This window comes from Sorex araneus, chromosome 7 (genome assembly GCF_027595985.1).
Source record: "Sorex araneus isolate mSorAra2 chromosome 7, mSorAra2.pri, whole genome shotgun sequence".
Lineage (NCBI taxonomy): Eukaryota > Metazoa > Chordata > Mammalia > Eulipotyphla > Soricidae > Sorex > Sorex araneus.
The window spans coordinates 57,919,017-57,943,436 of NC_073308.1; the positions used below are offsets into that span (position 1 = coordinate 57,919,017).

Genomic DNA, 24,420 nt, shown 5'->3' on the forward strand with positions numbered 1-24,420 from the left:
CACGCCCAACCCGGATGGAGGGCGCCCCCGTCACCCTCCAGCCCCCTCCCACCCCCCCGCACTCGCACCCGGATTCTTTCTCCACGTTCCCCTCTGCGGCTCCGCCGGCGATCGCGCCCCTGCAAAGCGGCCGGCAGCTCGGAGTTTGCCCCCCGTGTGTACCGCGTCACCCGGCTGGGCGGAGAGGGGAGGGGGCGGCGGCCAGGCTGGGGCCCAGGGAGAGCCGCGCGCTCCACGCCGAGCCCGGAGCCCCGAGCCCCGGCCCCGGAGCCGCCCCCCGCGCCCCTCCCACCGCCCCCCCACCTCCCCGCCCTCACTCCACCCCCTTCCCCAGCCCGACCCCCAGCTCCACCCGGTGCGTGCGCGCGCTGGAAATAATCGCATCCTTTTTGGCAAGAGAAAGAATGCACCTGACTTTACCAGGGGGAAGCCGCCAGCCGAGCAGAACCGGGAGCAGATGTAAAAGGAATAAAAGCAGAGCGCGCAAGAGATGAGACTCGGGTAAAGACATCCAGGGGCTGGAGAGGTGGCGGCGACGGCGGCGGCAGCTGGAGCTGCCGGCCAGGGACGCGAGCACCAGTTGCAGATGTAGCCCCGGCAAGTCCTGGGTCTGGTTGATTTGGTTGCCAAAGTCTTCTTGATTTTTCTCCTTTTGGCTCCGACACTGCACAGATTCCTGGATTTTTCTGTCATCTCTCTCCAACCCGGAGCCTTCCCCAGGAGTCGGCGAGGAAAGGACCCTCCTCCCTCCAGGAAGATGATGGGCGCAGGGTGTCAGCAGCTGGGGACCCTCGCCGGGCCCCGCGTCCCGGTCCCAGGGAGGCACGAGTCTCCCGGAGGGCGGCCGGGCGGCGGCGGCGGCTGCGGCAGGGCTGGTAGAGCGCCGCGCTGGCGGGTCGCGCTGTGGGTGCACGCGTGGCTCTGGGTGGCCTCGGGCACCTCGGCTCAGGTGTTCAACCTCAGCCTCCGCGTGGACGAGGGGCTTCCCCCGGACACTCTCGTGGGCGACATCCGCGCGGGGCTGCCGGCCGCGCAGCAGCTGGAGGGGGGCGGCTTCTTTCTGTCCGAGGATTCTGACGACTCCCCGCTGCTGGACGACTTCCACGTGCACCCCGACACGGGCATCATCCGCACCGCGCGGCGCCTGGACCGCGAGCGGCGCGAGCGCTACAGCTTCGTGGCGGCCACCCTGCTGGGCGCCGTGGTGCAGGTGGAGATCCGCGTCAACGACGTGAACGACCACTCGCCGCGCTTCCCCCGCGACTCGCTGCGGCTCGACGTCTCGGAGCTCAGCCCGCCGGGGACCGCCTTCCGCCTGCCGGGCGCGCACGACCCCGACGCCGGCCGCTTCAGCACCCAGGGCTACACCCTGCTCCACCCTTCCGACCGGCCCGACGACGACCCCGCGGGGCCCTTCTTCCAGCTGCGCTACGGCACCGTGGGGTCGTCCCCGCCCTCGCCCCCGGAGCCCCTCGACTTGGTCCTGCTGCGACGCTTGGATCGGGAGGAGCAGGCGACCCACGAGCTGCAGATCGAGGCCTGGGACGGCGGCCACCCGCGACGCACGGGCCACCTGCGCGTGGAGCTGCGCGTGCTGGACGAGAACGACAACCCGCCGGTCTTCGAGCAGGCCGAGTACCGGGCGGCCGTGCGCGAGGACGCCCCGCCGGGCGCCGAGGTCTGCCGCGTGCGCGCCACGGACCGCGACCAGGGGGCCAACGGCGAGGTGCGCTACGGCCTGCGCGCCCGGCAGGCGACCCCCGGAGACGCGGCCTACTTCACCGTGGACGAGCACAGCGGCGTGGTGCGCGTGCACAGGCCTCTGGACCGCGAGGTTCAGGCCTGGCATCAGCTGGTCATCGAGGCCCGCGACGCCGGCGCCGAACCCGAGGTGGCCACCGTGCGCGTGTCCATCGCCGTGCTGGACGTGAATGACAACCGGCCCGCCATCCACCTGCTCTTCCTCACCGAGGGCGGCGCCGCCCGCGTATCCGAGGGCGCCCGTCCCGGAGACTATGTGGCTCGCGTTTCGGTGTCCGACGCGGACGGGGACTCAGACAGCGACGAGGAGGCCGTCGGGGACCTCAGGGCGGGCCTCGCAGACGGCAGCATCGCCTTGACCTTGGAAGGCGGCGAGGGAGCCTTCGCGCTGAGCCCCGGGGGCTCCCCAGGGGTGTTTTTCATCTGCGTCGAGGGGCCCCTAGACAGGGAGAGCCGTGACCTGTACGACCTGCGACTGGTGGCCACGGATGCGGGCTCCCCGCCGCTGAGCACGGAGCAGACGCTACTGCTCCGAGTGGCCGACCTCAACGACCAGGCGCCGGTCTTCAGCCAGGCGCATTACCGGGGCGCGGTGTCCGAGGCCGCGGCCCCTGGCACCGCCGTGCTGTGGGTCAGCGCTTCCGACGCCGACGAGGCGGGTACAGACCACGCCCGGCTGCGCTACGCACTGCTCCACCTGGAAGCGCGCTGCGGTAGCGCCGAGGCCGAGTGTAGCCCGTCCTTTGCCATCGATCCGGAAACCGGCGTCATCAGCACCATCCGGAGTCTGGACCGAGAGGTCCAGGACCAGGTAGAGCTGAAAGTGGTGGCCCAAGACCTCGGGGAACCCCCGCTGGCCGCCACCTGCCTGGTGAGCATCGCCGTGGAGGACGTGAACGACAACGAGCCCGTCTTCCCCAGACAGGTGTACAACGCCACCCTGACGGAGCACGCCCCGGTCGGCCACTGCTTTCTGCAGGTGAGTGTCGCGCCTGGGACCCACTTGCAAAGGTTGGCCCGGCACAGGGGAATCGCAGGGAAATGATTGGGAGCTCTCGGATCTCTCACTGTGGCTCAGTACTGACTCTGGGCCAGAGAGATTCCCCAGCCCCATTTCCGGCCAGCACAGCTGTTAGGTCTCACGGGAACCGGTTACCTCCCGCTAGGTATGCGCATATTCTTAGGAGCTGTTACAAAGCTTAGGAGGCCGGTTGTGGCCAAGTCCTCAAAGCTCTGGGTTGAGCTCCCCTCCCCCACTTTGACAGCTCCTCTATCCCTCCCCCCTGCCCCCTTGGTTACCTTTCCTTCACATCCAGCCGTGCTCAAGGCTTCCCCCTAGGCCTGTGCTCTGGGATCACACTTGGTGGGACTGGAGGGACCATTAGGGGTGTCAGGGATTGAACGGGGTTTGGCCATGTGCAAGGCAAGTGCCCTACCTCCTGAACTATCTCTCCAGTCCCTTTTTTTAATTTTCTGACGTGAGAGCGCATGTCTGATTTCTAGCATTGGTTTATTAACTCCAAGATCCTGGGAGTGAAAACAAAGTATTTATTTTTTTCCCCAAGATCCCAGGACTAAATCCTAAGAATGAATTCCAAAGCAAAGCACCAAAGCTTTGGTTCTCAGAAGGGGCTGACCCAAGGCTTCTGGTGCGGGCTCCTGACTTCTGCAGGTGATAGATCAGCTCCGGTGAGACATGTCTCAAGCGAGAGAACCTTTGGGGAACTGAGCTGCCGCTGTATCATAAAAATGTGTTTTGGGGGCCGGAGCGATAGCACAGTGGGTAGGGCATTTGCCTTGCAAGCGGCCGACCTGGGTTCGATCCCTGGCATCCCATATGGTCCCCCAAGCACTGCCAGGAGTAATTCCTGAGTGCAAAGCCAGGAGTAACCCCTGAGCATCGCTGGGTGTGACCCAAAAAGCAATAAATAAATAAATAAATAAATAAATAAATAAATAAATAAATAAAAATGCGTTTCACTATTACCTCTATATTTTTTACAGGGTGATTCTCCAGCAGGGCTTGGGGGCCTGGGGGTGGACATTTCTGGTGATGCCCAGTCGTGGAGCCTGATTCTGTGCTCAGGCCTGACAGGGCGGAGCTGCTGAGTGCCAGAGCGGGGGTGTCCTGGGGGTCTTGTGGGTTGGACAGGCGAACTCTGGGCTTGGCGCACGCGAGGCTTGTGCTCTGCCCCTTTGAGCGGTCTCCCTGCTTCTGGCGTTTGAATTCTTTGAGTCCATGAGCCAGAGTCGTCTCCTTTTCCCCCTTAGCTTGATTAACAGCTCTCTGAGTTGCTCAGTGAGTAAAAGCAGGCTTGAAAATCCATCACTGCCTTCTGCAGGAGCAGACAGGCCTGCCCTGTCAGGGAGTCACACAATGGGGGTTTGTTTCTAGAAGCATCTGGCTGGTGGGCTGGGCCTCTCTCTTCCAGCCCAGGTGTGGCCTGGCTGTGAGTGTGTGAGACCACGTGACCCCTGCCTCACACCCCCCAAACCTGAGTGTTGCACACCACGACCTCAGGGGTCCTGCTCAGGAGATGGAGAAGTGGAGAGGAGCCCCCGAGGGCCATGAGAGACCCCACCCCGGATCTCTAAAACTGAGAGGTTGGGCCTGGTGCGTGCCAAGATTTCTTCCATCTGGAGGGCCTGCAGGATCTGGGTAGGAAACAGGACAACTTGGCTCCGATGCTGGGCTCCAGTGAAGGGAAGCTGAGCAGGAAGGATTTATTGGGATTCCTTGCCTTCGCACCGGGCTTTGGAATGGTTCCTAAAATCGGGAGTGGTGGGGGGGGGCGGTAAGGATGCTGACGGGTGGTGTGAGTGTAGCCCAGGGTCTGAATCTGGGTTCTCTCTCCATGAGCTGACTGGGCTGTGGTGTAGGCCGCATCTCCCTGGGCAAAACCCCAAACCGAAAACCATCACCAAAACCAATTGAAAAAAAACCCACCCTTCCAAGTTTGCCAGCTGCAGTTGGGATTTAGCGCGGGAGTGGGGCTTCTGGATCCCGAGCCCGGAGGCCTGGGGAGATCTTCCTGCTGGCTGGCCTCGCCAGGGCCTCTTCAGGGCAGCTGTGTGAACTCTCTGTGCTCCAGCAGCCCTCTGGCTGACTCTGTCGCCCCGAACTCCTCCCTAGGCCTCCCAGGAAGGGGTGCTTCCCCCCTCGTGCTCCCTTTTTCAGCCTTTCTTTGCGCAACTTCCATCGAGCCCTTGGAGCCAGGGCTTGGTTCTTCAGCTTTTTTTTTTTTTTTGCTTTTTGGGTCACACCTGGGGATGCACAGGGGTTACTCCTGGCTCTGCACTCAGAAATTGCCCCTGGCGGTGCTCGGGGGACCACAGGGGATGCTGGGAATCGAACCCTGTGCAAGTTCGATTGCACCCTACCCGCTGTACTGCAGCCCAGGCTCCCTGGCTGGTGCGATTCTGTTGAAGGTGCTCCTTCCACCTGCGCCTTCTGCGCTCCGTCGGGTTCCTGCCTTTTCCTCTCTCTTCATCTCTCCTTTATTGGGCTCAAACAAAACCACAATTTCAACCCGGGAGAAAAATCAAGTTCCTTCCGAGTTCCCCGTCTGGGAACAAGCCCTCCATCCTGCCAAGGGTCTCAGTGGGGGCCCCCACCTCACTTGTTTCGGGGCTCAGTCTGCTCCTGTCGCTGCGCAGGTCACCCTGGAGGGTGACTCAGCTCTTTCCTAGTCTCATGGCCTTGTTGGGATGCTCCAGAGGCTTATCTTTGAATTTGTTCATTTGTTTCAGGGCCCCACCTGGCTGTGCCCAGGGCTAACTCCTGGCTCTGTGCTCAGGGATCATGTCTGACAGGCTGTGAGTTCTAGATGGAATCAGGTAATCGAGCTCAGGTCTGCCACATGCAGGGCAATTGACCTGCCCTCTGGACTATCCCCAGTCCTTCCAAAGGCTTTAAGTGGAATCTAGGTTGGAAGAACAGAGGGGTTTAATTCTGGGCCTAGGAATTAGAATTGGCCTGGCCAGGTGACCTTAGCCCTCTAGGTATTTCCCTGCCTAGGGGAAACTGGCTTGGCTTGATGGATTCCGAGCTTCCCGCTGCCTCCATGTAAGAGCCCCTTGTAAACTACCCCACAGCTCAGGAGCAACTCCTGGCATCTCTGAGGCCATGGAAGCATCCAGATAAATGAAAGGTTTTCACATGAGCCGGAGTTCTAGCGCTCATATGAATCTAGAAGGATTCTCTCTCTTTCCCAAGATCCTTATTTCTTCCTTTCTTTCTTCTCTAAGATCTTTCTCTTTCTTTCCTAGTAACCATATCTTCATTCCCTGTGATTTGCAAGTCACTTACAAGCCATCACAAGATTATTCTCTCTCTCCCTCAGGCTTTGGTGCTGTACTCATCCACCCATTCATTCATTTCATCAAACATCAGCATCGCTGAATACTCAGCCTGGACTGAACAATGACCTATTGAGTGCCTACCGTGTGCCACTGGCTGGCCTGGTCTTTTGGCCACAGTGGTGATAAGCAGACAAGGTCCCTGTGCCAGTGGAGTCCATAGTCTTGCATTTCGGATTTTCTTCTGTTCCTTGGTCCTAAGGGATGTATACCTCAGGCCCACTTGTTACAAGTGTTCCATACTTGCTAACACTCCTTAGCCACCTAGTCTGACTTTCTGCATCCCTATACCAGATCCCCCCTCTCAATGGGTAGGGAGAGGTGTGCTTGCAACCCAGCAGGCTTTTCTTAGTCCTAACTTGTCCTCATTCTTTTTTTCTTTTTCTTTTTCTTTTCTTTTTTGGGTCACACCCAGCGATGCTCAGGAGTCACTCCTGGCTCTGCACTCAGAAATTACTCCTAGCAGAGCTTGGGGAACCATATGAGATGCCAGGGATTGAACTCGGGTCAGCTGCGTGCAAGACAAACACTCTATCCACTGTACTATTGCTCTGACCCCTGTCGTCATTCTTTCTAAAGCAATTGGACTCTTGTTGCCTTCTCCTTTCTTGAGTGCTTTACTTTCTTTCCCTTCTGTCTCCCTCTTGCCGATTCCTCCTTTCTCTCCTTCACCACCATGCTTAGAGGGATTTCCATAGTTCTCTCTGTCCCTCCCCACTTTTCTCCCTTTTTACCTTTTCTTCTCCTAGAATCCCAGAACTTCATTATTTAAAAAATGATATCCTCCTTTCCTTCCCTTTGTTGCTGCTGCTGTAATGAGCAGGAGTCACACGTACCCCTGATTGTGGCACCCACTTATTTGGGTTTGCTGCTTTCCTGGGGTTTGCACATCTGGTTGTGGTGCTCAGATACTCGGCCAAGGTGTCTGTGGTGGGGGGCAGGGGGAAAGTGGGATGCACACACCTTTGGTGCTTGCACACGAGCACTCTGGGGTTGCACTCTAAGTTGCAGTGCTGGGAATACAGGTTGTAGTGCTTGCCGGGGTCAGGCTCTTGAGTGTGGCACACACCTGGCTGTGTCACCAGAAGCCCCAGAGAGCAGGATGGCAGGGAATGTGTTAAGTGCATGAGAGCGGTACCGGGACCTCAACGTGTAGCCTCATGCTTGCAAATCCCTTGGGACCCTTGGAAAAGTCTCCGAGGTCAGGCTCCCTTAGGAACTCCAGAGGAGCGATTTTCTCTCTGTCTGCCCGGTAATATCTCTACCTGGATGTATTTTTGGTATGTCTTGTATCTAACATTTTTCAAATCAAAGCTTTTCTCCTCTTTATTTTACCTTTCTCTACCTTCCCCACGTTTTCATTAATCAGCTCCCTTTGAAATGTTCTTATAATTGATAAAATGTATTTTTTTCTTACATTGTTATGCATTTGTGCATGCATGTGCTGGTAGTTTATTGGAGTGGTTGTTATGTTTTGTGTTGCTGAGAAGTACAGGGGGAAGAGAAAAGCTCTGTCTCCTGTCACTACTGAATGGAGAAATGCAGGTCTGAGATGAGGGGCGGCCACAGAGCGCCTGACCCTACTTGTTCGTTGTTCTCCTGAAGTCTAGAAGGAGTATGTGCACTATGGGACCTTAAACGTTTTTTTCCCCAGGGGGAGGACTTTCAGAGATGCAAGGCCTGGTCCTCCTGTGTCCCCAAAAGGGCTGAAAAGCACTTACCTGTGTCTTCTTTTTGATTCATTATGTTATTAATGAAAGGGGATAAAGGAAGGGATTATGACAGTATTATGGCCTTCTCATGGAACTTCTAGCCTTTAGACATTTTGACTATCATAATTTTGTCTCACTTACACTGTGGAAATCTTTAACTGGCTGTGATCAATTAATTGTAAACACCACTACACTCGGACCAGCAGAGAGTCTCTTGACCGCACGCCTGGCTGTCTTCCCCGGGGCTCCTCAGAGGGGATGGGCTCCTGAATTCCCTCCCCGCCCCGAGCAGAGCTCCTGGCGGCCAAAGACCACTGGAACCTAGCCATAGCCACGCTCGAGGCCCCTCTCCACACGTTCAGACAAGCCTCACACATGAAGGTACCGGCAGAGGAACCCAGGTGTGTGTAATCCCATCAATGGCCAACATCCAGAGACTTAAAAGCAAGCTCCCAGAAGCGATATCTTATAACCTACTTCTCCCTCTGGGGGAAACTGGCAAGCTTCTGAGAGTTTCCTGCCCACATGGGACAGCCTTGCAAGCTTCCCATGGTGTTTTCTTATGCTAAAGCCAGTAACAAGCTGGGTCTCCTTCCCCTGACCCTGAAAGAGCCTCCAATGCAGGCATCCGGGCATCAGCATCATTGGGAAGGCCAAGTGGAGAGAGGCCTCTAAAATCTCAGGGATAGGACGAATGGAGAGGTTACTGAGCCCGCTCGAGAAATCGACGATCAACTGGATTTCGTGATTTTCGTGATTTGTGACACTGTGGAAGTTAAAATGAGAGCACTAAACACTGCTTTTGTGGGATGATTCGAGGAGGGACTATCAATGAGCCTTAGCCAATGTCTCCAGGGCCAGTAGCCCCTCTCCTGGAATCTGGTGGCACCAGTGACTGAGTGCAGTAGAGAGGCTGCTGCCTTCCAGGGACCACTGATGGCGGCTTCCTCTCCAAGGCCAGCTTTGGTGGGAAAAGCTTTGTTCAGGAAGATGTTCTCTAAGACTCCCTGTGTTCCTTGATGCATCCCGCATCTGACCAGGGTAACTCCAAGGCCTTTAGTGTCTCTTACGTTGTTTCATCTGCGCCCATTGGCATCACCCCATTTGTCACCACCACTATTCCTTGTCACCCCTTCACACTGGGAATGTCATATCCTTCCATGAAATACTTCTGTGTGTTTTAGGATTTTTTCTGGCATGGCTATTTACTTAGATGAGTACTCCTGGTTGTGAGTGATCTCTGTGGGGTTGCCATTTCATGGTACTTCAGTTCATTGCTATTTCCCAGTGTCTACAGCCTAGAGACTAGGAAACCAATAACCGTGTCATTGCGTCAGAGTTCTCTAGTCAAAAGGGGGCAAACAAAACCAAACAAAAAACAACTGTTAGCAAGTTAAAGTTTTTAACTTTCAATTTTCTTGTGCATGCATATTAATTTTACTATGAAATTGATTTCCCCATTATGGTTGTTATTGAGTCTTTGGAATTTCATGGTCTGAAACATGTTGTCTATGAGGGTTTTTATCTCCCTCACCTGATCGCTTACAGAGTCTTACTTTTTAGCGTGGATTTATGCTTCCCACCTACATACCAGTTTGGATAGTAATATAGCATGTTATCTTCATGAGGTGTCCCTGAACATGCATGCATTAAGATCATATATGATTTCCACAGCAGTTATTGGTGTTTGTCTGTCTCTGGAACCTGTTCGGATCATGTGTCATCTGTCATTTCCTCTGACTATATGCTTGTGTTTTAGTTCTGAGCATGCCTCTTTGTGCCTCTAGTTTTGTTTTGATGGCTTGTTGAGTATCTAATATGCATATACATATATATTGATTATAGATGTCAGTTTTTATTTCTTTATTCTTTTTTCTTTGGGGGAAACACCAAATTGTGTTTAGGATTATACCTGACACTGTGCTCAGAGGTCACTCCTGATTTTTGGGTGACCAGATATGGTGCTGGAGATCTGACTAGGGTCATTTACATGCAAGGAGAGTGCCTTACCCCTTATACTATCTCTCTGGCCCCTTGATGGCCTGTTTAACCCCCAAGAGGGACCATTGATTTTTCAGCCTTCCCCACTGTTCTTGTTCCCCATCCTCAGCACCGAAGGTCAACCAGCCAGTCAACTTTACTTCCTTTCCCTTTGCCTGCTGGGGATATAATTGGAGGATGTAACCTGGAAGCCATGGGGGGGTCTCTCTGGTTCCATTCAGTATGTCACTTTGCCAGGCTTTGTCTAGTTCTTGGTTATAGAACCAAAGATGAAAGACATTCTGTGGTAGGTAGAATGCTCATAGCTTTGAAATTGAATATTAGACAGCATTCACTGATGAGAAATACGGACAGAAGAATGGGTTTAAATCTCAGCTCCGCTACTAACTGGTTCTTTTGTCACTGTGCCTCAGTTGCTTCCTCTGAAAAACAGGAATATCAATAATGTCAGCAGAGATTTTGTGTGAATAACAAATTAGTGCATGCGTGCTTACAATAATGCTAGAATCACAGTAAGTGCTCGATGCATTTTACTAAATGTTAGTAAATAAGATTTCCAAAAATCTTGAAGGAACTATTTTACCTGATAGAGCAAAAAAGGACGAGTTTAAAGTGACATCATGTCCTGGATAGGATATTGCAGGGGTTAAGGCATGTGCTTTGCACACAGCTGGCTCTGGTTTAATCCCCAGGAGCACATGTTACCCACAAATCCCACTGGGCATATTCCTGAGGGCCACCAGCATGACCCGGTGGTCACCCCAGAGCTCGATCGAGCAGCACTGCACCCCAGGGCACTCACATGGAACCTGTGTCCTGCTGGCAGAGAATCCCCGGGAGAGCTTTCTGGGTCTCCTAAGCACACTGGGAGATTCCTTTAAGAAATGTGACACTTCAGATAAAGATTCTTTTTTGTTGAAAGCTGGAAGAAGGAGCGGATATAAATTTAAATTGTGTGTTGGGTTCTTAATGAGATGTGGACATTCCTGGCCCAGTCAGTAGGAATCTATTTAACTTTGGATGGCTGTGAGTCTCCTGGGCTTCTAGAATCAGTCTTTCTGCATAAGGAAGGGTGAGGCAATGTCCATAGTGACCCTTACTCTCCCTCCCTGTCTGTATGCCCAGACCCTTTCCAGAAGTCCGAGGAAGGCCTTAGGCAGAGACCCTGTGAGACAGGGACTGACAGGCCACGGGCTGGTGGGTTGTGTGATGTCAGGGCTTCCCCTTAGCCACCCTCTGATCCCATTTTGGCACAGGGCATGATTCTGATCCACGCGACCATGGTCACAGTCTGTGTCTTACACTCCCTCCGCTCCTGCTTTTTAAAATCACTTATTGTTGTAGCATGAAATAACTAAGGCAGCCCTGGGCTTACACACAGACCACCTCGACTCCAATTCTGACTCTATCATTTCCTATTTCAATTACTTTTCTGGCCATACTTTTTTATTATCCATAAAATGTCTATTAGGGGATTTCCTGAGGAACAGAACTAAGAAGATGTCTGTTTATCTCTCTCTCCCTCCCTCTCTCTCTCTCTCTCTCTCTCTCTCTCTCTCTCTCTCTCTCTCACACACACACACACACACACAAACACACACACACAATACCTATACACCTATTTTGAGGAATTTTGAGGAATTGAGTCACATGATTAGTCTCACCATCTGCTACTGACAAGCAGAAAGCTCAGGAAAGCGTTTCCTCACCGTTTCTTCAAGTCTGAAGGCCTGAGAATCAGGAGCCCTGCTGGTGCAAGCCTTCAGTGAGGGCAGGAGCCAGACAGTGGGGCGGAGAGAGGCCACTCATCCTTCCTCCTTCAGTGCATTGGCGTGAGTGCACAAGCCCCCCATACCCTGGCGGGGTGGGCCACATGACTCGGTCAGTCCGTTCCAAGGTTCATCTTATCCAGAAGCCCCTTCCAAACACCTCCCACGAATAATGTTTAATCAGGCATGTGGGCCTCCCGCTCGGGTTGATTTAGAAAACTGATGAGCACACGTTGTAATTGCTTTTAGCACACATTATTGAGAGGATTTAAGACAGTCTTTCATGTGGCAGAACATAGTTGGTGTTACGCAAGTTAAGGTGTCTCGGTGATGACAAAGGTTCTCTTGAGGAGAACCTGGCACGTGAGAAGACAGGATGGAGATTTTTTCTAGCTGTGGAACTATTAGTGGTGCTCTTCGGGGATTGATATGCTTTATTGAGCCTGGCATGGATGTTTGCTTATTTTTTAATGTTTTATTTTTTATTTTATTTTTTATTTATTTTGTTTTTTTGGGTCTCACCCAGTGATGCCCAGGGGTTACTCTTGGCTTGGCACTCAGGAATTACTCCTGGTGATACTCGGGGATTATATGGGATGCCAGGGATCGAACCCGAGTTGGTACCATGCAAAGAAAGTGCTTTACCCGCTGTGCTATCACACTGGCACCTGTCATGGATATTTTCTAATGTAGTAGCACGTCTTTCTTTTTTTTGTCTTTGGACTACACCCAGTGGTGCTCAGGGTCTACACCCAGCTTGGCTACTTTGGACACCATGCTCACTTCTATTTTTTTTTCTTTTTGGGTCACACCCTGCGATGCTCAGGGGATACTCCTGGCTTTGCACTCAGGGATTACTCCTGGCAATGCTTGGGGGACCATATGGGATGCCGGGCATTGAACCCAGGTCAGCCACATGCAAGGCAAACGCCCTCCCCACTGTACTATAGCTCTAGTCCCACCATCCTCGCTTGTTTGGTGCTGGGGATTGAGTCTGGGCCACTTGCATGAAAAGTATGTGTGAACCCATTGAAATCTCTCTGGCCCAACATCTTTATATATATATATATATTTTTTTCCTTGAAAAGATACATTGCTTTTTTTTAAAGCATGGACATCTGAAAGTTGTTATCAGTAACATTTCCTTTCTCTGAGGATTTGAACTTGACAATCAATTAATTTTATGAACAACTAAACACTAGACTTCTCTTAATGATCCCCTTTGCCTTCTAAATGATAAATTAACAGTGAGTCACTGTGGAAGTAATTTATACTTTTATAGACCATTAGGGAAATCATGCTAGATCATTTTTGTTATTTCTTAAAATATGACTGAATTAAAATATTCATTTAAAAGGAATATATGCCTTGGGGTGCAGGTAGATTAGGTGAGTGTCTTAATGAATACAAAGTTTAATTAAAACTACATTTAGGATCACACAGACCTCGGGAAGATAGTTTGCATCTGAATCATCCTGGTGTGTACGGTCCCTGGAGGGAGTGACAGGAGGAGTTTTGTAGGCACAGAAAGGGTCGGCTATGAAGGACATTCAGTGTTTGCCTTTGTTATAGAAATAACTGAGAGATCACGGCAGTTTTTGGATTGAGATCTGGTTATGTAAAATAAGAAAGAATATTTGTCTTGAATAGTTAGGAAAAAGAAACAGGGAAAACAGAGAAATGCTGAGATTCTTATCATCATAATTGACTATAAAGGCTGGATTCTGGGGAATAGCAATGAAGTGTCATGGAAAAGACATCCAGAGAGACTTTTCAGAAGGAAGACTAGAATTATATGTGAGGGGAGAAGTCAAGGAATAAATGAAAAATGATGCCGTATTTTCAGTCTGGGTTAGTGGGAAGAAGAGTTAGAAGGGAGAGTTTGGGGTGTGTGTGTTGGGGGGAAGATACTTCCTTTGTTGAGTTATTGATATGTTGAGTGTGAATTGATGGCTTGTAGTTCAGGAACATTCTCAAAGAAAAACTCTCAAAATGATCTTGAGAGTTATATGGGTCTAAAGAACAGGTGAACCTAAGGTTGGAGACATATCACTGGAATTGATTCTTGTGGAGGTGATAAGAAAGCAACGGAAGTGAAAATGAGAACAGTTAGAGGAGTTGGCTGACAACTCTGGCTAGGACAAGGTGTTTCCTACTTAGGAGATGTTGGCGGGAAGGAGTGATGATACTGCCAGACCTGACCATAGTGAAGGGTCCTCTTTCACTTGAAGAGGGCTCTGAAAACCCAATGGCCATTATCCACTGATGATGGGGGAAATTCCCTCCTTTCACTCTCCCGAAAAATTATCTTCCTCAGCTTCTATTAGTGCCAAGGAGCAGTAAAGAAAACGCAGCTGCGAAAGTAGACTAGAGACTGAACACTCAATACCCCTAGTGCAAACCACAGCACCCTAAAGAAGAGAGAAAACAAAAGGGAATACCCTGCCACAGAGGCAGGGTGGGGGGGTATGGGATTGGGGGGTGGGGAGATACTGGGTTCATTGGTGGTGGAGAATGGACACTGGTGGAGGGATGGATTCTGGAACATTGTATGAGGGAAACACAAGCACGAAAATGTGTAAATCTGTAACTGTACCCTCACGGTGATTCACTAATTAAAAAAAAAGAAAAAAAAGAAAATGCAGCTGCTTAAATATAATAAATTACACATAGTATATTTTATCACCTAGTTTTAATATTACTCCCTGTATTGGATGGAAGCCATTAGAGAACATCTTTTGTATGAGAAAGATAATTAAATTTATTATTATTATATGTATATTTAATTTTGAGGGGTGCCCCACCCAGTGGTTTTCAGGGGGCTATGCAGTGCTGAGATTCGAACCCAGGGCCACAAACAAGTAAACTCTGTTCTATATCACTTGCGTTACAGCCTTAGTGCCAAGTCAGATATTTTATTGAACAGACAAAAAGTGCTCTAGCCTTCATAATTCTGAAGTTATTTTGCTGCTTTTAACATTTTTCTTGATGACTTTGGGGCATATTAATGTTCCTCTGTGTACATAGTAAGACTGTGTCCTTCTTACCAATTCTGATTGAAATTTCCTTCTTAAAAGCCCACACTATTAACTTCACTTCAGGTTTTACTATTTTCCTATAAAAACTCCGATCTCTGAGTGCCCACTGATGAAGTGTGTAAAAGAACTTTGGTAGCAAGCACAGGAGAAGGTTCCGCGTGTTCATTATTTCCAGGTGTCCTTGATTTGAACAGAGTAAGAGTGACCCAGAGGATAAACGCTTACACTATGGAGCCAAACAGGCCTGGATGTAAATTTCATTTTTTTGTCACTGAGTAGCCTGACCTCAATTAAGTTGCCAAACCTTTGTCAGCTTCAATTTTCTCATCCATAAAACAAGGACCATAATGGGATCTACCTCATAGTATTGTCATAGGGATAGCAGAGATGAGTATCCAAGGCTTAGAACAGTGCCTGGCACATGGTGAAGTCCCAGAAAAGTTGATTTTCATGTGTAGCTTCGCTTGCAGTTTAGACTAAGTGGAGGGACAAAAGAAAGTCAGCATTCTTTTGAAAAATTTTAATGACTAGTTAGGTAAAGCAGGTTAGAAATATGACTGTGATCCACGAAGGACCACCTGGGCTAGTACACTTTCTTAATTACTTCATAGAGCTGCATTCCAAATTTAGTCTGGGGCTTTCTGCAAAGATCCAGGAAGCAGGTGATACCTGGGGGATACCTTCACTTTCTTGGTTTAAAGTCAGGCTCATAGTAGTAGCTCATGGGCTACTCTTCCATGCTCATTTCTTTTTTTTTTCTTTTTTTTTTTTTTTTGCTTTTTGGGTCACACCCAGCGATACACAGGGGTTACTCCTGGCTCTTCACTCAGGAATTACTACTGGCAGTGCTCAGGGGACCATATGGGATGCTGGGATTCGAACCCGGGTAGGCCACATGCAAGGCAAATACCCTACCCATTGTGCTATTGCTCCAGCCCCTTCCACGCTCATTTCTGACCACGCTTGCTAGTCCCGTGGCTTCCATCAACCTGGCTGCTTCTCTGCCTTCCAACGTCCAGGGTAATTCCTAAGAAAGAAGCATCGCCAGGCCTCATCTTGAAGCACTTGTTTGCTGAGATGTCCCATATCCCAGCTAAGGAGAAAAATGTGTCTTTTAAAACACGGCTGATTTGTGTCTTTATTTTTTTATTTGATGATCCTGACAATAACTTTCACTAGGGAGTGACAGTGGGGCAAAGGGAAGAAAGAAATTCTTTGAGATTTCCTTCCAGCAAGGAGGAACAAAGCAATTCACAGTACTGTTTAATAAACATCTGTTGACACATGCTACTTTAAGAAAGGATTTAAGGGCTGGAGAAAGAGTACGGGGCGTAAGGCACTTGCCTTGCATGCAGCCAACCCTTTCAGTCTCTGGTGCTCCATGTGGGACCCCAAACATTGCTCAGAGTTAACCCTGAGCATAGAGCCAAGAGTAAACTCTGAGCACAGCCAGATTTGACCGCCAAACAAACAGGCAAACAAAACCAAAAGGAATGGATTTAATTGGAAAAAAAGTCATTGAGTTTTAATAAATTTATTCCTTATAAGAAATAAACTAGCAGAAGAAAGAGGGCACTTAAAACTTAAGCTGTCATTTCTTTGAAGAAAGCCAACAACACAAATCATTCCTTAAAAGTTCTTTCACATGGGCTAGAGTAATAGTCCGGAGAGTGTGGCATTTGCTTTGCATGTGGCCAACCAATTGGGTTTGATCCTTGGTACCCCAGATGGTCCTCTGAGCCTGCCTGGAGTGATCCCTGAGCACAGCATCAGAAGTAAGCCCTGAACAGGGCTTACTCACCAAGTAACCAGGTAATACTTACCAGGTGTTGTCCCCAACACTCTCCCTGCCAAAAAAAGGTGATTTTATAAGAATTGGTAATGTCCCCATTCAGGTAGTCGTATGTGTGAGGCCCTGAGTTCAAGTCCTGACACCTCTTGCCCTCCCCCATCTCAGAACCACTGGGGGTGCCCCCTATAGAACAAAATTTATATTTTACTAAATATAAATATTTAAGACTCTGGAGGTCTTTGGCTGTGGGAGCTCTGCTTGGGGGTGGGGAGGGAATCTGAAGCCCACCCCCTCTAAGGGGCGCTGGGGAAGACAGCCAGGTGAGTAGGCAAGAGACTCACCAAAGCCTAGCTACAGCCATGCTCAAGGCCCATCTCCACACGTTCGGAGGAGCCTCATGCATGAAGAAGAACCCAGGTGTGTGGGACCCGGGGCTGAGACCTCCAAGCCTGCTCGGATCGGGACTGGGCCTCTTCTGCCCAGATTTCCCATTTTCCAGTAGCTAGGCGGTCACACCCAGGGACTGCTCCCAACGCCATGTAATCCCACCAACAGCCAACATTAAAATCAAGCTTAAGATCAAGACTTAAAATCAAGCTCCCGGAAGCAACATCCTATAGCCTACTTTCTCTCTAAGAGAACCTGGCAAGCTACCGAGAGTTTCCTGCCCACATGGGAGAGCCTCGCAAACTCCCCATGGTGTATTTATATGCCCAAACCAGTAACAATGCTGGGTCTCATTCCCCTGACCCTGAAAGAGCCTCCAATACAGCATCATTGGGAAGGATGAGTAAAGAGAGGCTTCTAAAATCTCAGGGCTAGGATGAACAGAGACATTACTGAGACTGCTCGAAAAATTTGATGAACAGGATGATGATGATGATAAATATTTAAATTTACTAAATATACCTAGTGTTAAAATAATGTAAAATTATTATTAAAATTATTAAAATTATAATATTAACATGATTTTTTCAGTGTATTTTGTGTTGTATGATCATTCCATATGTCAATTCTTTATGTATTTGTATAAACCCAAGAAATTAGACTTTATTTTCTATTTGAAATGATGATATGTAATTTTCTGTCATTAAATTTTTTTTTTCATGGTATGGTTGGTTTGCTTTCATACTAAATCTTCACTCAAGGAAATACCATGCCTATGATACTTTAGAGACATGAACTCTGGCAAAAAAGCTAAGTCTTGTATTTGAGGTTTGAGCCACAGGAGAGAAAAGAGCAAGAACAAAAGCAGAATTTGAGATACTATTTAATCAGTTTGATTTCTGACAGCTATCTGAAAAATTCTGTTCCATACAAGGAACTCTTCTGCCTTTGAACATGCATATATCCAGATTATTCCAAAAATTCTTTTGTCCTTCATTTAACTGTTCTTCAATTAACTGCATAGCAATAAGCATTGTTATGGATAAGCTTTCAAGAGATTAAGTATTATTTCTAGCCTTACCATAAATGGGCCTGAGTAGTTTATGATTTTAAACAGTTGTCTCCTTAGGAAAATGTCTCGGGTTGGATACTCCTCTTGATTTCTACATTTGGAAACACAGAGGAAGTTATTGTTTACATAGATCGACTTGTCTAGTTCTTAAGAATGTCTTATAAAAGAACCAAGTCATGAGGTAAAGAACAAAATAAGCTTATGCACTGTTTACTTCCCTTTGAAGTATAGATTATTTTAAGTACGAACTGTTTAAAATAATACAAAGACTGTTCTGTAACATTATGCGTAAACAAGAACGCAGTATTTCAGTGTTGGCAGATACTGTATTTCCTGGACTCATCTTTCAAGAATATTTATACTGGTATTTTCCTTTGTAGAATCTAATTGTCGGGTCTATGTCCATTCCACTTCGATCGCTTCTATCAGCATAAAGAGGAGAGGTGACAGGAAGGGCGATTTATGAATTAATGTTTGGCAGAAATCTAGGTAACATGGTACTTGCGTTGAAAATGTTCTCTGTCTAGTTGAGCCTGTTTCTAGTATGACCAAATAAACTTAGTTAAGTTTTAGAGTCTTGGAGCTTCGTATATTTTCAAACTTGTGTCTTATCTCAATTCCTAATATGTTATAAATCATTTGCTCTTGCCTTCCTAAGTGAATTTTAACTTATAAACTGCATCTATTATTATCCTTCATTTGTGAAGAAAGCTTTCCTGCTTTTAAATGGAAAGTTAATATTCTAAGTATAAAAAGGGATCTTTATGGATTTTTTTTGTTGTTTTTAAATACATATTTCTGCCTCTTTCTTTCCTCCTTTCCTGCTATTAAAAACTCCCCTTTTCAGCTGAGATCTGGACTTTATTCATAGTCACCTGCCACCTCCAAAATTTACTTTCTGCATTACACGATGGTTTCCTTTACTTTATTTTCTATGTTCTGTGCTTTGCTTCTTATTTCCATTCTGCTGGTAAGAAACGTGACAGCTTTAGGGGCTGGAGTGACAGCACACTGGGTAGGGCGCTTGCCTTAAATGCCGCAGACCTGCTTTTGGTCCTTTAGCACTGGCAGGAGAGATCCTTAAGCACAGCCAAGTGTAGCTCCCAAACAAAACAACAACAACAACAACAAAAGTAACAGTTCTTCCCCAAAAAATCACATATTGTATTTTTCATTTGCATTATTTCCATTTGATTCTGGTTCATCCTTTATGTCTTTCTGCTGATAGTCCCTATGCCGATAGTCCCAATCTTTGCATACATTACGGGAGAATATTTTGCCTCATGAAACTCTAAAAGCTGTTTTAAAACCTTCGTGAATTCCAAGATCTGGATCACCTTGGGGTCAGCCGCCCTTTTGCGATCCATTTCTTAAAATGGATCACATTTTCCCATTATTTTCTTTCTTTCATTATTTTTTTCTTTTTGAATTACAGCCGGCAATGCACAGGGGTTACTCCTGGCTCATGCACTCAGGAATTACTCCTGGCAGTGCTTGGGGGACCATATGGGATGCTGGGATTCGAACCTGGGTGTTAATCGCGTTGTCGCAGTTTCCCTTCGCCAGCAAAGAGAGACGACACCGGTTGAGGGTCCTTCTGCAGCAGTTTATTGGAGATCTCCACACTTACACAAATGGGGGAGGAAGGCCCCGACCCTCAGAGCGATACCCTTTTTATAGAGAAGACCCCTCACTTCTGACGTGTTGCTCGCCAGTTGGCTGCCTTCCAATCACCCCATGGGGGGCGATGCCGGGGCCCGCGCTCTGGAGGTTATTTATTACCTAGGGCAGCCGGAGTCGGCGCCATCTTTGCTCCACGTGCTCTGGCTCCCTACAACTCCCCCTTATCTCTTTACTAAGGAGCCGGTCTCTGCGAGAAAGGGGGCGACGGACACCACTGCCTGTAAAAATATCAGGGACTGAGGTGGCCTCAACGGGTCCCTCTTCAGGATCCGATGAGGCTCCTCCTGTCCCGCCGTCCGCTTTTCCAGGCAGGGCAAAATTTCGACGGCGGCCCTATGCAAGCGGCTCGTCGCCCTGGGTCAGGGAGGAGAGAGACCCAGTGCAGTACCATCTAGTCTGACACCCTTCCCTGAGACCATTGCCGGTGCACCCAAACTCGTGCAATGGATTCACAGATCCCGAGTGTGCAGGGGCTACACTCAGCATAAAAAAAGCACTGAGCAGCTTGATTTAAAGCGGCGATGCCTCCGGCGGGGGGACAGACCACCTAGGCTGAGCAACCGTTGGGACTAAACGATCTAAAAAGACTAGGCATTATCACCTACGCCAACTTACACTCTGCCAAGATTCAGTCAAAAACAAGGCACGGTATTATACGCAATCAAAAACAAGGCACGGTATTATACGCAATCAAAAACAAGGCACGGTATTATACGGAGGTGCAGAACAGAATGTTGTACAAGTATCATTCAGAGTCTTCCCCTGGGTAGGCTTGCACCAGGCGGTGATAGTACACTTCCACCTTACGTGAGGTCACGGCATTCACCTGATCTTTAATAAACTGAGTTAGGCGTTGGAATGCCCAAGGACCAAAGGAGATCAGTAATAATGCTCCAACAAGGGGCCCCAAAAGGGGGAGGAGATAGGGCAACACACCCCCCCACGCCGACCAAAACGGGTGTTCATAAAACTCATGTCTCCTTTTTTCTAATTCTTCTTGGTGTTTTCTAACCCGGTCCCTCACTATACCCGACTTGTTGGCATAAAAACAGCATTTCTCCTGAAGTGTCAGGCAAATTCCCCCTTATTTATAAAAGTAGGCTTGGGCACGCACTGCCAAAACTGGGTTAGTCCGCCCCGAGCACTGGGCCGAGTGACGAGATATATAGTAAGAGTCCCACAGTCCACGGTTTTCGTGTAGCTCGTTGGGGTCACCGAAGATTGTCCTCCCTGACAGTTGCACGGGGTCCCATACAGCTGTTGTAGGAGGCGTGTAGGGTCAGCCGGCCGGCCCAATCCGGCCTCCGTGGGTTGCACAGTCAGCAGCAGGATCATCATTGCAAACCCGCAGGGTCGGCACCGGACGACGAGCCGCATGTTCTCTGTAAGAAGAAAAGAGAGAATCCCTCTCAGGGGTTCCCCCTGGAGCATTCTGCGGACTCGGAAATCTTTAAAAACTCTCACTCCTTATGACCCTGAGCTAAGTAGCTTAAAATTTTTTTTTTTTTGAAGTAACAGACTTTATTTAGAAGGTCTTAGGGAAGGAGGAAGAGATAAGTGGTAAAGGAGAAAGCAGTAGGAGTAACGTGCTCAAGAAAGAACGCGGGCTCCTCCAAAGATAGAGAGAGCCTTGAATGGACTATTGGGCTGTTTTTTATAGGTTCTTTACAGCCTGCCCCCACCCACATGCGGTTTCTTTTCAAGTATACCAGGGAGGTTGAGAGTGGTGATAGCCTTCTTTGGGGAACCTCCTGGGGAGGGGTCTACTATCCTCAGAGTCTGTTGAAGGTCTTATCAGGTGCGGTTTCACAGGGGGGAGGGGTCTCAGGATTCTCTTCCCCGGAGACTTTGATGATCTAAGTTTCATTGCCAGGGGCCTTTCCCTATCTACCTGCCTACATCATATTCCCCCCTAGAGATTTCACCACCTTAAATCTTTAAGGGGAAAATGGCTGAAGGTCCATCTTCTGGAGCTGCTTCATGCTGACAAAGGGGCGCTGGCCCTGCCTGCACAAGGGGTGAAACCTCATGCTACCTTAGTTTTAGTGGGCCCCAGGCAATGAACTGGTTGGGATCCTGAAGTTATCTGAAAGAAGAGATCAGATCAATTAGACTGAGGAATGTCACTTTGAAATGATTAGACCTTGGAGTAGAATATTGCCTCTGATCTAGCAAGAGCAGAGTGATCTACAGTTTTAGATAACATTCTGCCTGGGATGGTGAGACAGAAATTAAAGCAGCAGAAACCAACACAACATAATCCTACACCTATTTCTGTCATAAAAACAATGGAAAGGAATAACTACTTCACCCATTGGTTGATAGAAAATGACTTCCTATGTTCAGATTTTTCTAGTGGCCTAGAAGCACCACACCGCTTCTCAGGTTGGAAAAGCTACCCATCCACTGAAGCTGTCATTTGGAAGCAGTAGATGTTTGTATCTTGAATATATGAGCGTTTGATCATTTGCATGTCAATCTGCCAATCCTTTCCTCGGCAAGTTCCTTGAAGTTACAAGTGTTAGGAAAGGAGGCCCACAATTCATTAATGAAACAGAAAGCACAGTTCTGAGTTCCTTTCCATGAAAGATGGCTTTCACTAGTGTTGGAAGCTTAGTGTAACCCTTTATCAATTTCCTTTTGAAAACCTTGTTCCAATGCCTATTGTTCCTCTTTTGCAGAGTATCTTAGATGAGTATTCTCTGGATGGGGTATTAATCCCATGATGGAACGAGAATTAAGAGCTGTTAAAATTCTAGTTCTCTCCAAATGACTGTGTTCATAGAACTAAAAGTGAATACTTAGAACCAGTTTAAATGTCCACACTTGGCACTGTAGCCAATTGACAGGTTGGGGGAAAGCATTAATTCTGCACTTTGAGCTGAGGTTCCCCCCACTAAAGCTCTGGCTTCCAATACCCTGGTCAGACTAGTGACAGCATCTTCAACATTGAGTCCCAAAGACTAGGCTGCTTACTTTACAGTCAGCAAAACACATTATACCTGAATTACCCAAAAGGGATACCTTTTAGATCCAGATTAGAATACATTTACTAGATTACTCTGTAGAATTTGAATCTGATTCTTTAAAAAGCAAGTTACAGAAACATGGTTTTCTCTCCACCTTCATTTTAAAATTTGCCTGATGGCTTAACAAATCTGACTTGTTCTTTTGCATAAATACAGCAAGATTGGAGAACTCTCCATTTGGGGTACCCCATTATTTACTGAGAAGTCCTGGGGGTTGGCTAAAGACAGGAGGCACGCCAATAATGGCATTAATTCTATGTGGCACGTCAGAGTTACCCAGGCCTGGCCATAAATGTCCCACGATGAACTGGATGGTCTCGAGCCTTCAGGTTGAACTGGAGGTGGCCTTTTCCGTAGATGCATCCTGGCAGAAAGGAGTCCATCCCCTCCCTTTTTCAGGGCTGGGAGAGATCCTGGTTTCCAGGGTTTTCCTTGATGCTGAGTAGGCCCAGATTGTGTCAGTCACACAGATTGCCGGATTTCTCATTTTCCATAGCAGTGATGATTTCCATTCTTTCCTTAAGCCAACTGGCCTCTAGGGTCTCCCTGAGGTTTGTAGGGTACTTGAAACAGTACCTGTTAAATACCTGCTCCTGTCATTTAGACCAATCCCTTGACTCTTTCCCTGAAAGAGGGCTTTGGGGTCTCATAACTGATTTTCCTGTCTGCATGAGGGGTAGACCCTATTACAGAGAGGAAAGACTTTTATCTGGATTTATGCAAACCAACATAGTGCCATGAAGCATCAAAAACATACTGAAGGTACAAAAGAAGAGAAAAGCAAACATTTCACTTTACTCACAGTGAGATGCAACACACCCATTTGTTGTGGGCCCTAGTCAAAGAAGCTAAAATCTGTAGAGGAAAAGTGTACAATTTACATCATGTTTAACCCATTCAATTCCATGTTGAAAACCTTGACTTCCCATTAATAAGAGCACTGTACTGGGAGTCCAGTGTACAGTTAAACATGTCTAATTCATTTAATCCCATTAAAAAAAAAACACTTGATTTTCCACAACTTTTGAAGAATTCAATAATCTAAGAGCACTGTAACAGGAGTTCCAGACAATCCATCCAATATCTTTTTCATAGATCCTACCAAAAACATACTAGAACAATTCTGCATGTGATTTAAAGAGTTTCTTAAAACAGTGATCAGTTTCTTTCCTTTTTCCAACTGATGATATCTGCATCCATTATCTTTCTGACTTAAGACATACATCTATATTCTTTATAGTCCCACAAGTTTAAACTCTTATTTTTACTGAATTTAGTACAACATGATCTTCCAAGTTTGGGCACAAATTACCAATCATTTCATTTGACATGACAAAACTACTTTCAGTGTTATTTCAAAAGCATTAGGTCAGTTCTATAGATATTCAACAACTTTAAAGATGCTCACAACTAAAGTTCTTACAACATATTCATTGGGCAAAGGTTCACTCCACATAGAAATTAACCAGGAGACATCTTAGAATTCTGATTTCTAGGAAAACACAAATATAAAGATTAAAACACTCATAGATTACCATAAAACATTAAGGATCTCACACTTGCATACAAACTTCTATGTGATGGTCAGAGCTAGATATGATATCTGGTGACAAAGCTTTGCAATGAATAAAGTTATCAGAATAATAACATGCATTTTCATGTACTAGACAGACTGATTTAACAATAGTCAGTAAAATTTCCCACATTTTCCATGAAATACTCCATTCTTATCTCAAACTTTAACCAAGGCACAATGCTATGGCTTCAGACTATCAGGCTGACACCTGAGATTAATCTATTATAATTCTTTGCTAAGT

General features: G+C 48.0%; 1 protein-coding gene across 1 annotated transcript in view; it reads left to right on the top strand.

Annotated features, from left to right (window-relative positions):
* The first annotated feature begins 624 nt into the window (after positions 1–624).
* The window catches only part of DCHS2 (dachsous cadherin-related 2), a 275,427-nt gene continuing 251,631 nt past the window's right edge, over positions 625–24,420 (top strand). Inside the window, exon 1 of the mRNA XM_055144802.1 lies at positions 625–2,740. Coding sequence (XP_055000777.1) covers positions 758–2,740 — 1,983 coding nt within the window. The 5' untranslated portion in view covers positions 625–757. The remainder of the gene's footprint in view (positions 2,741–24,420) is intronic.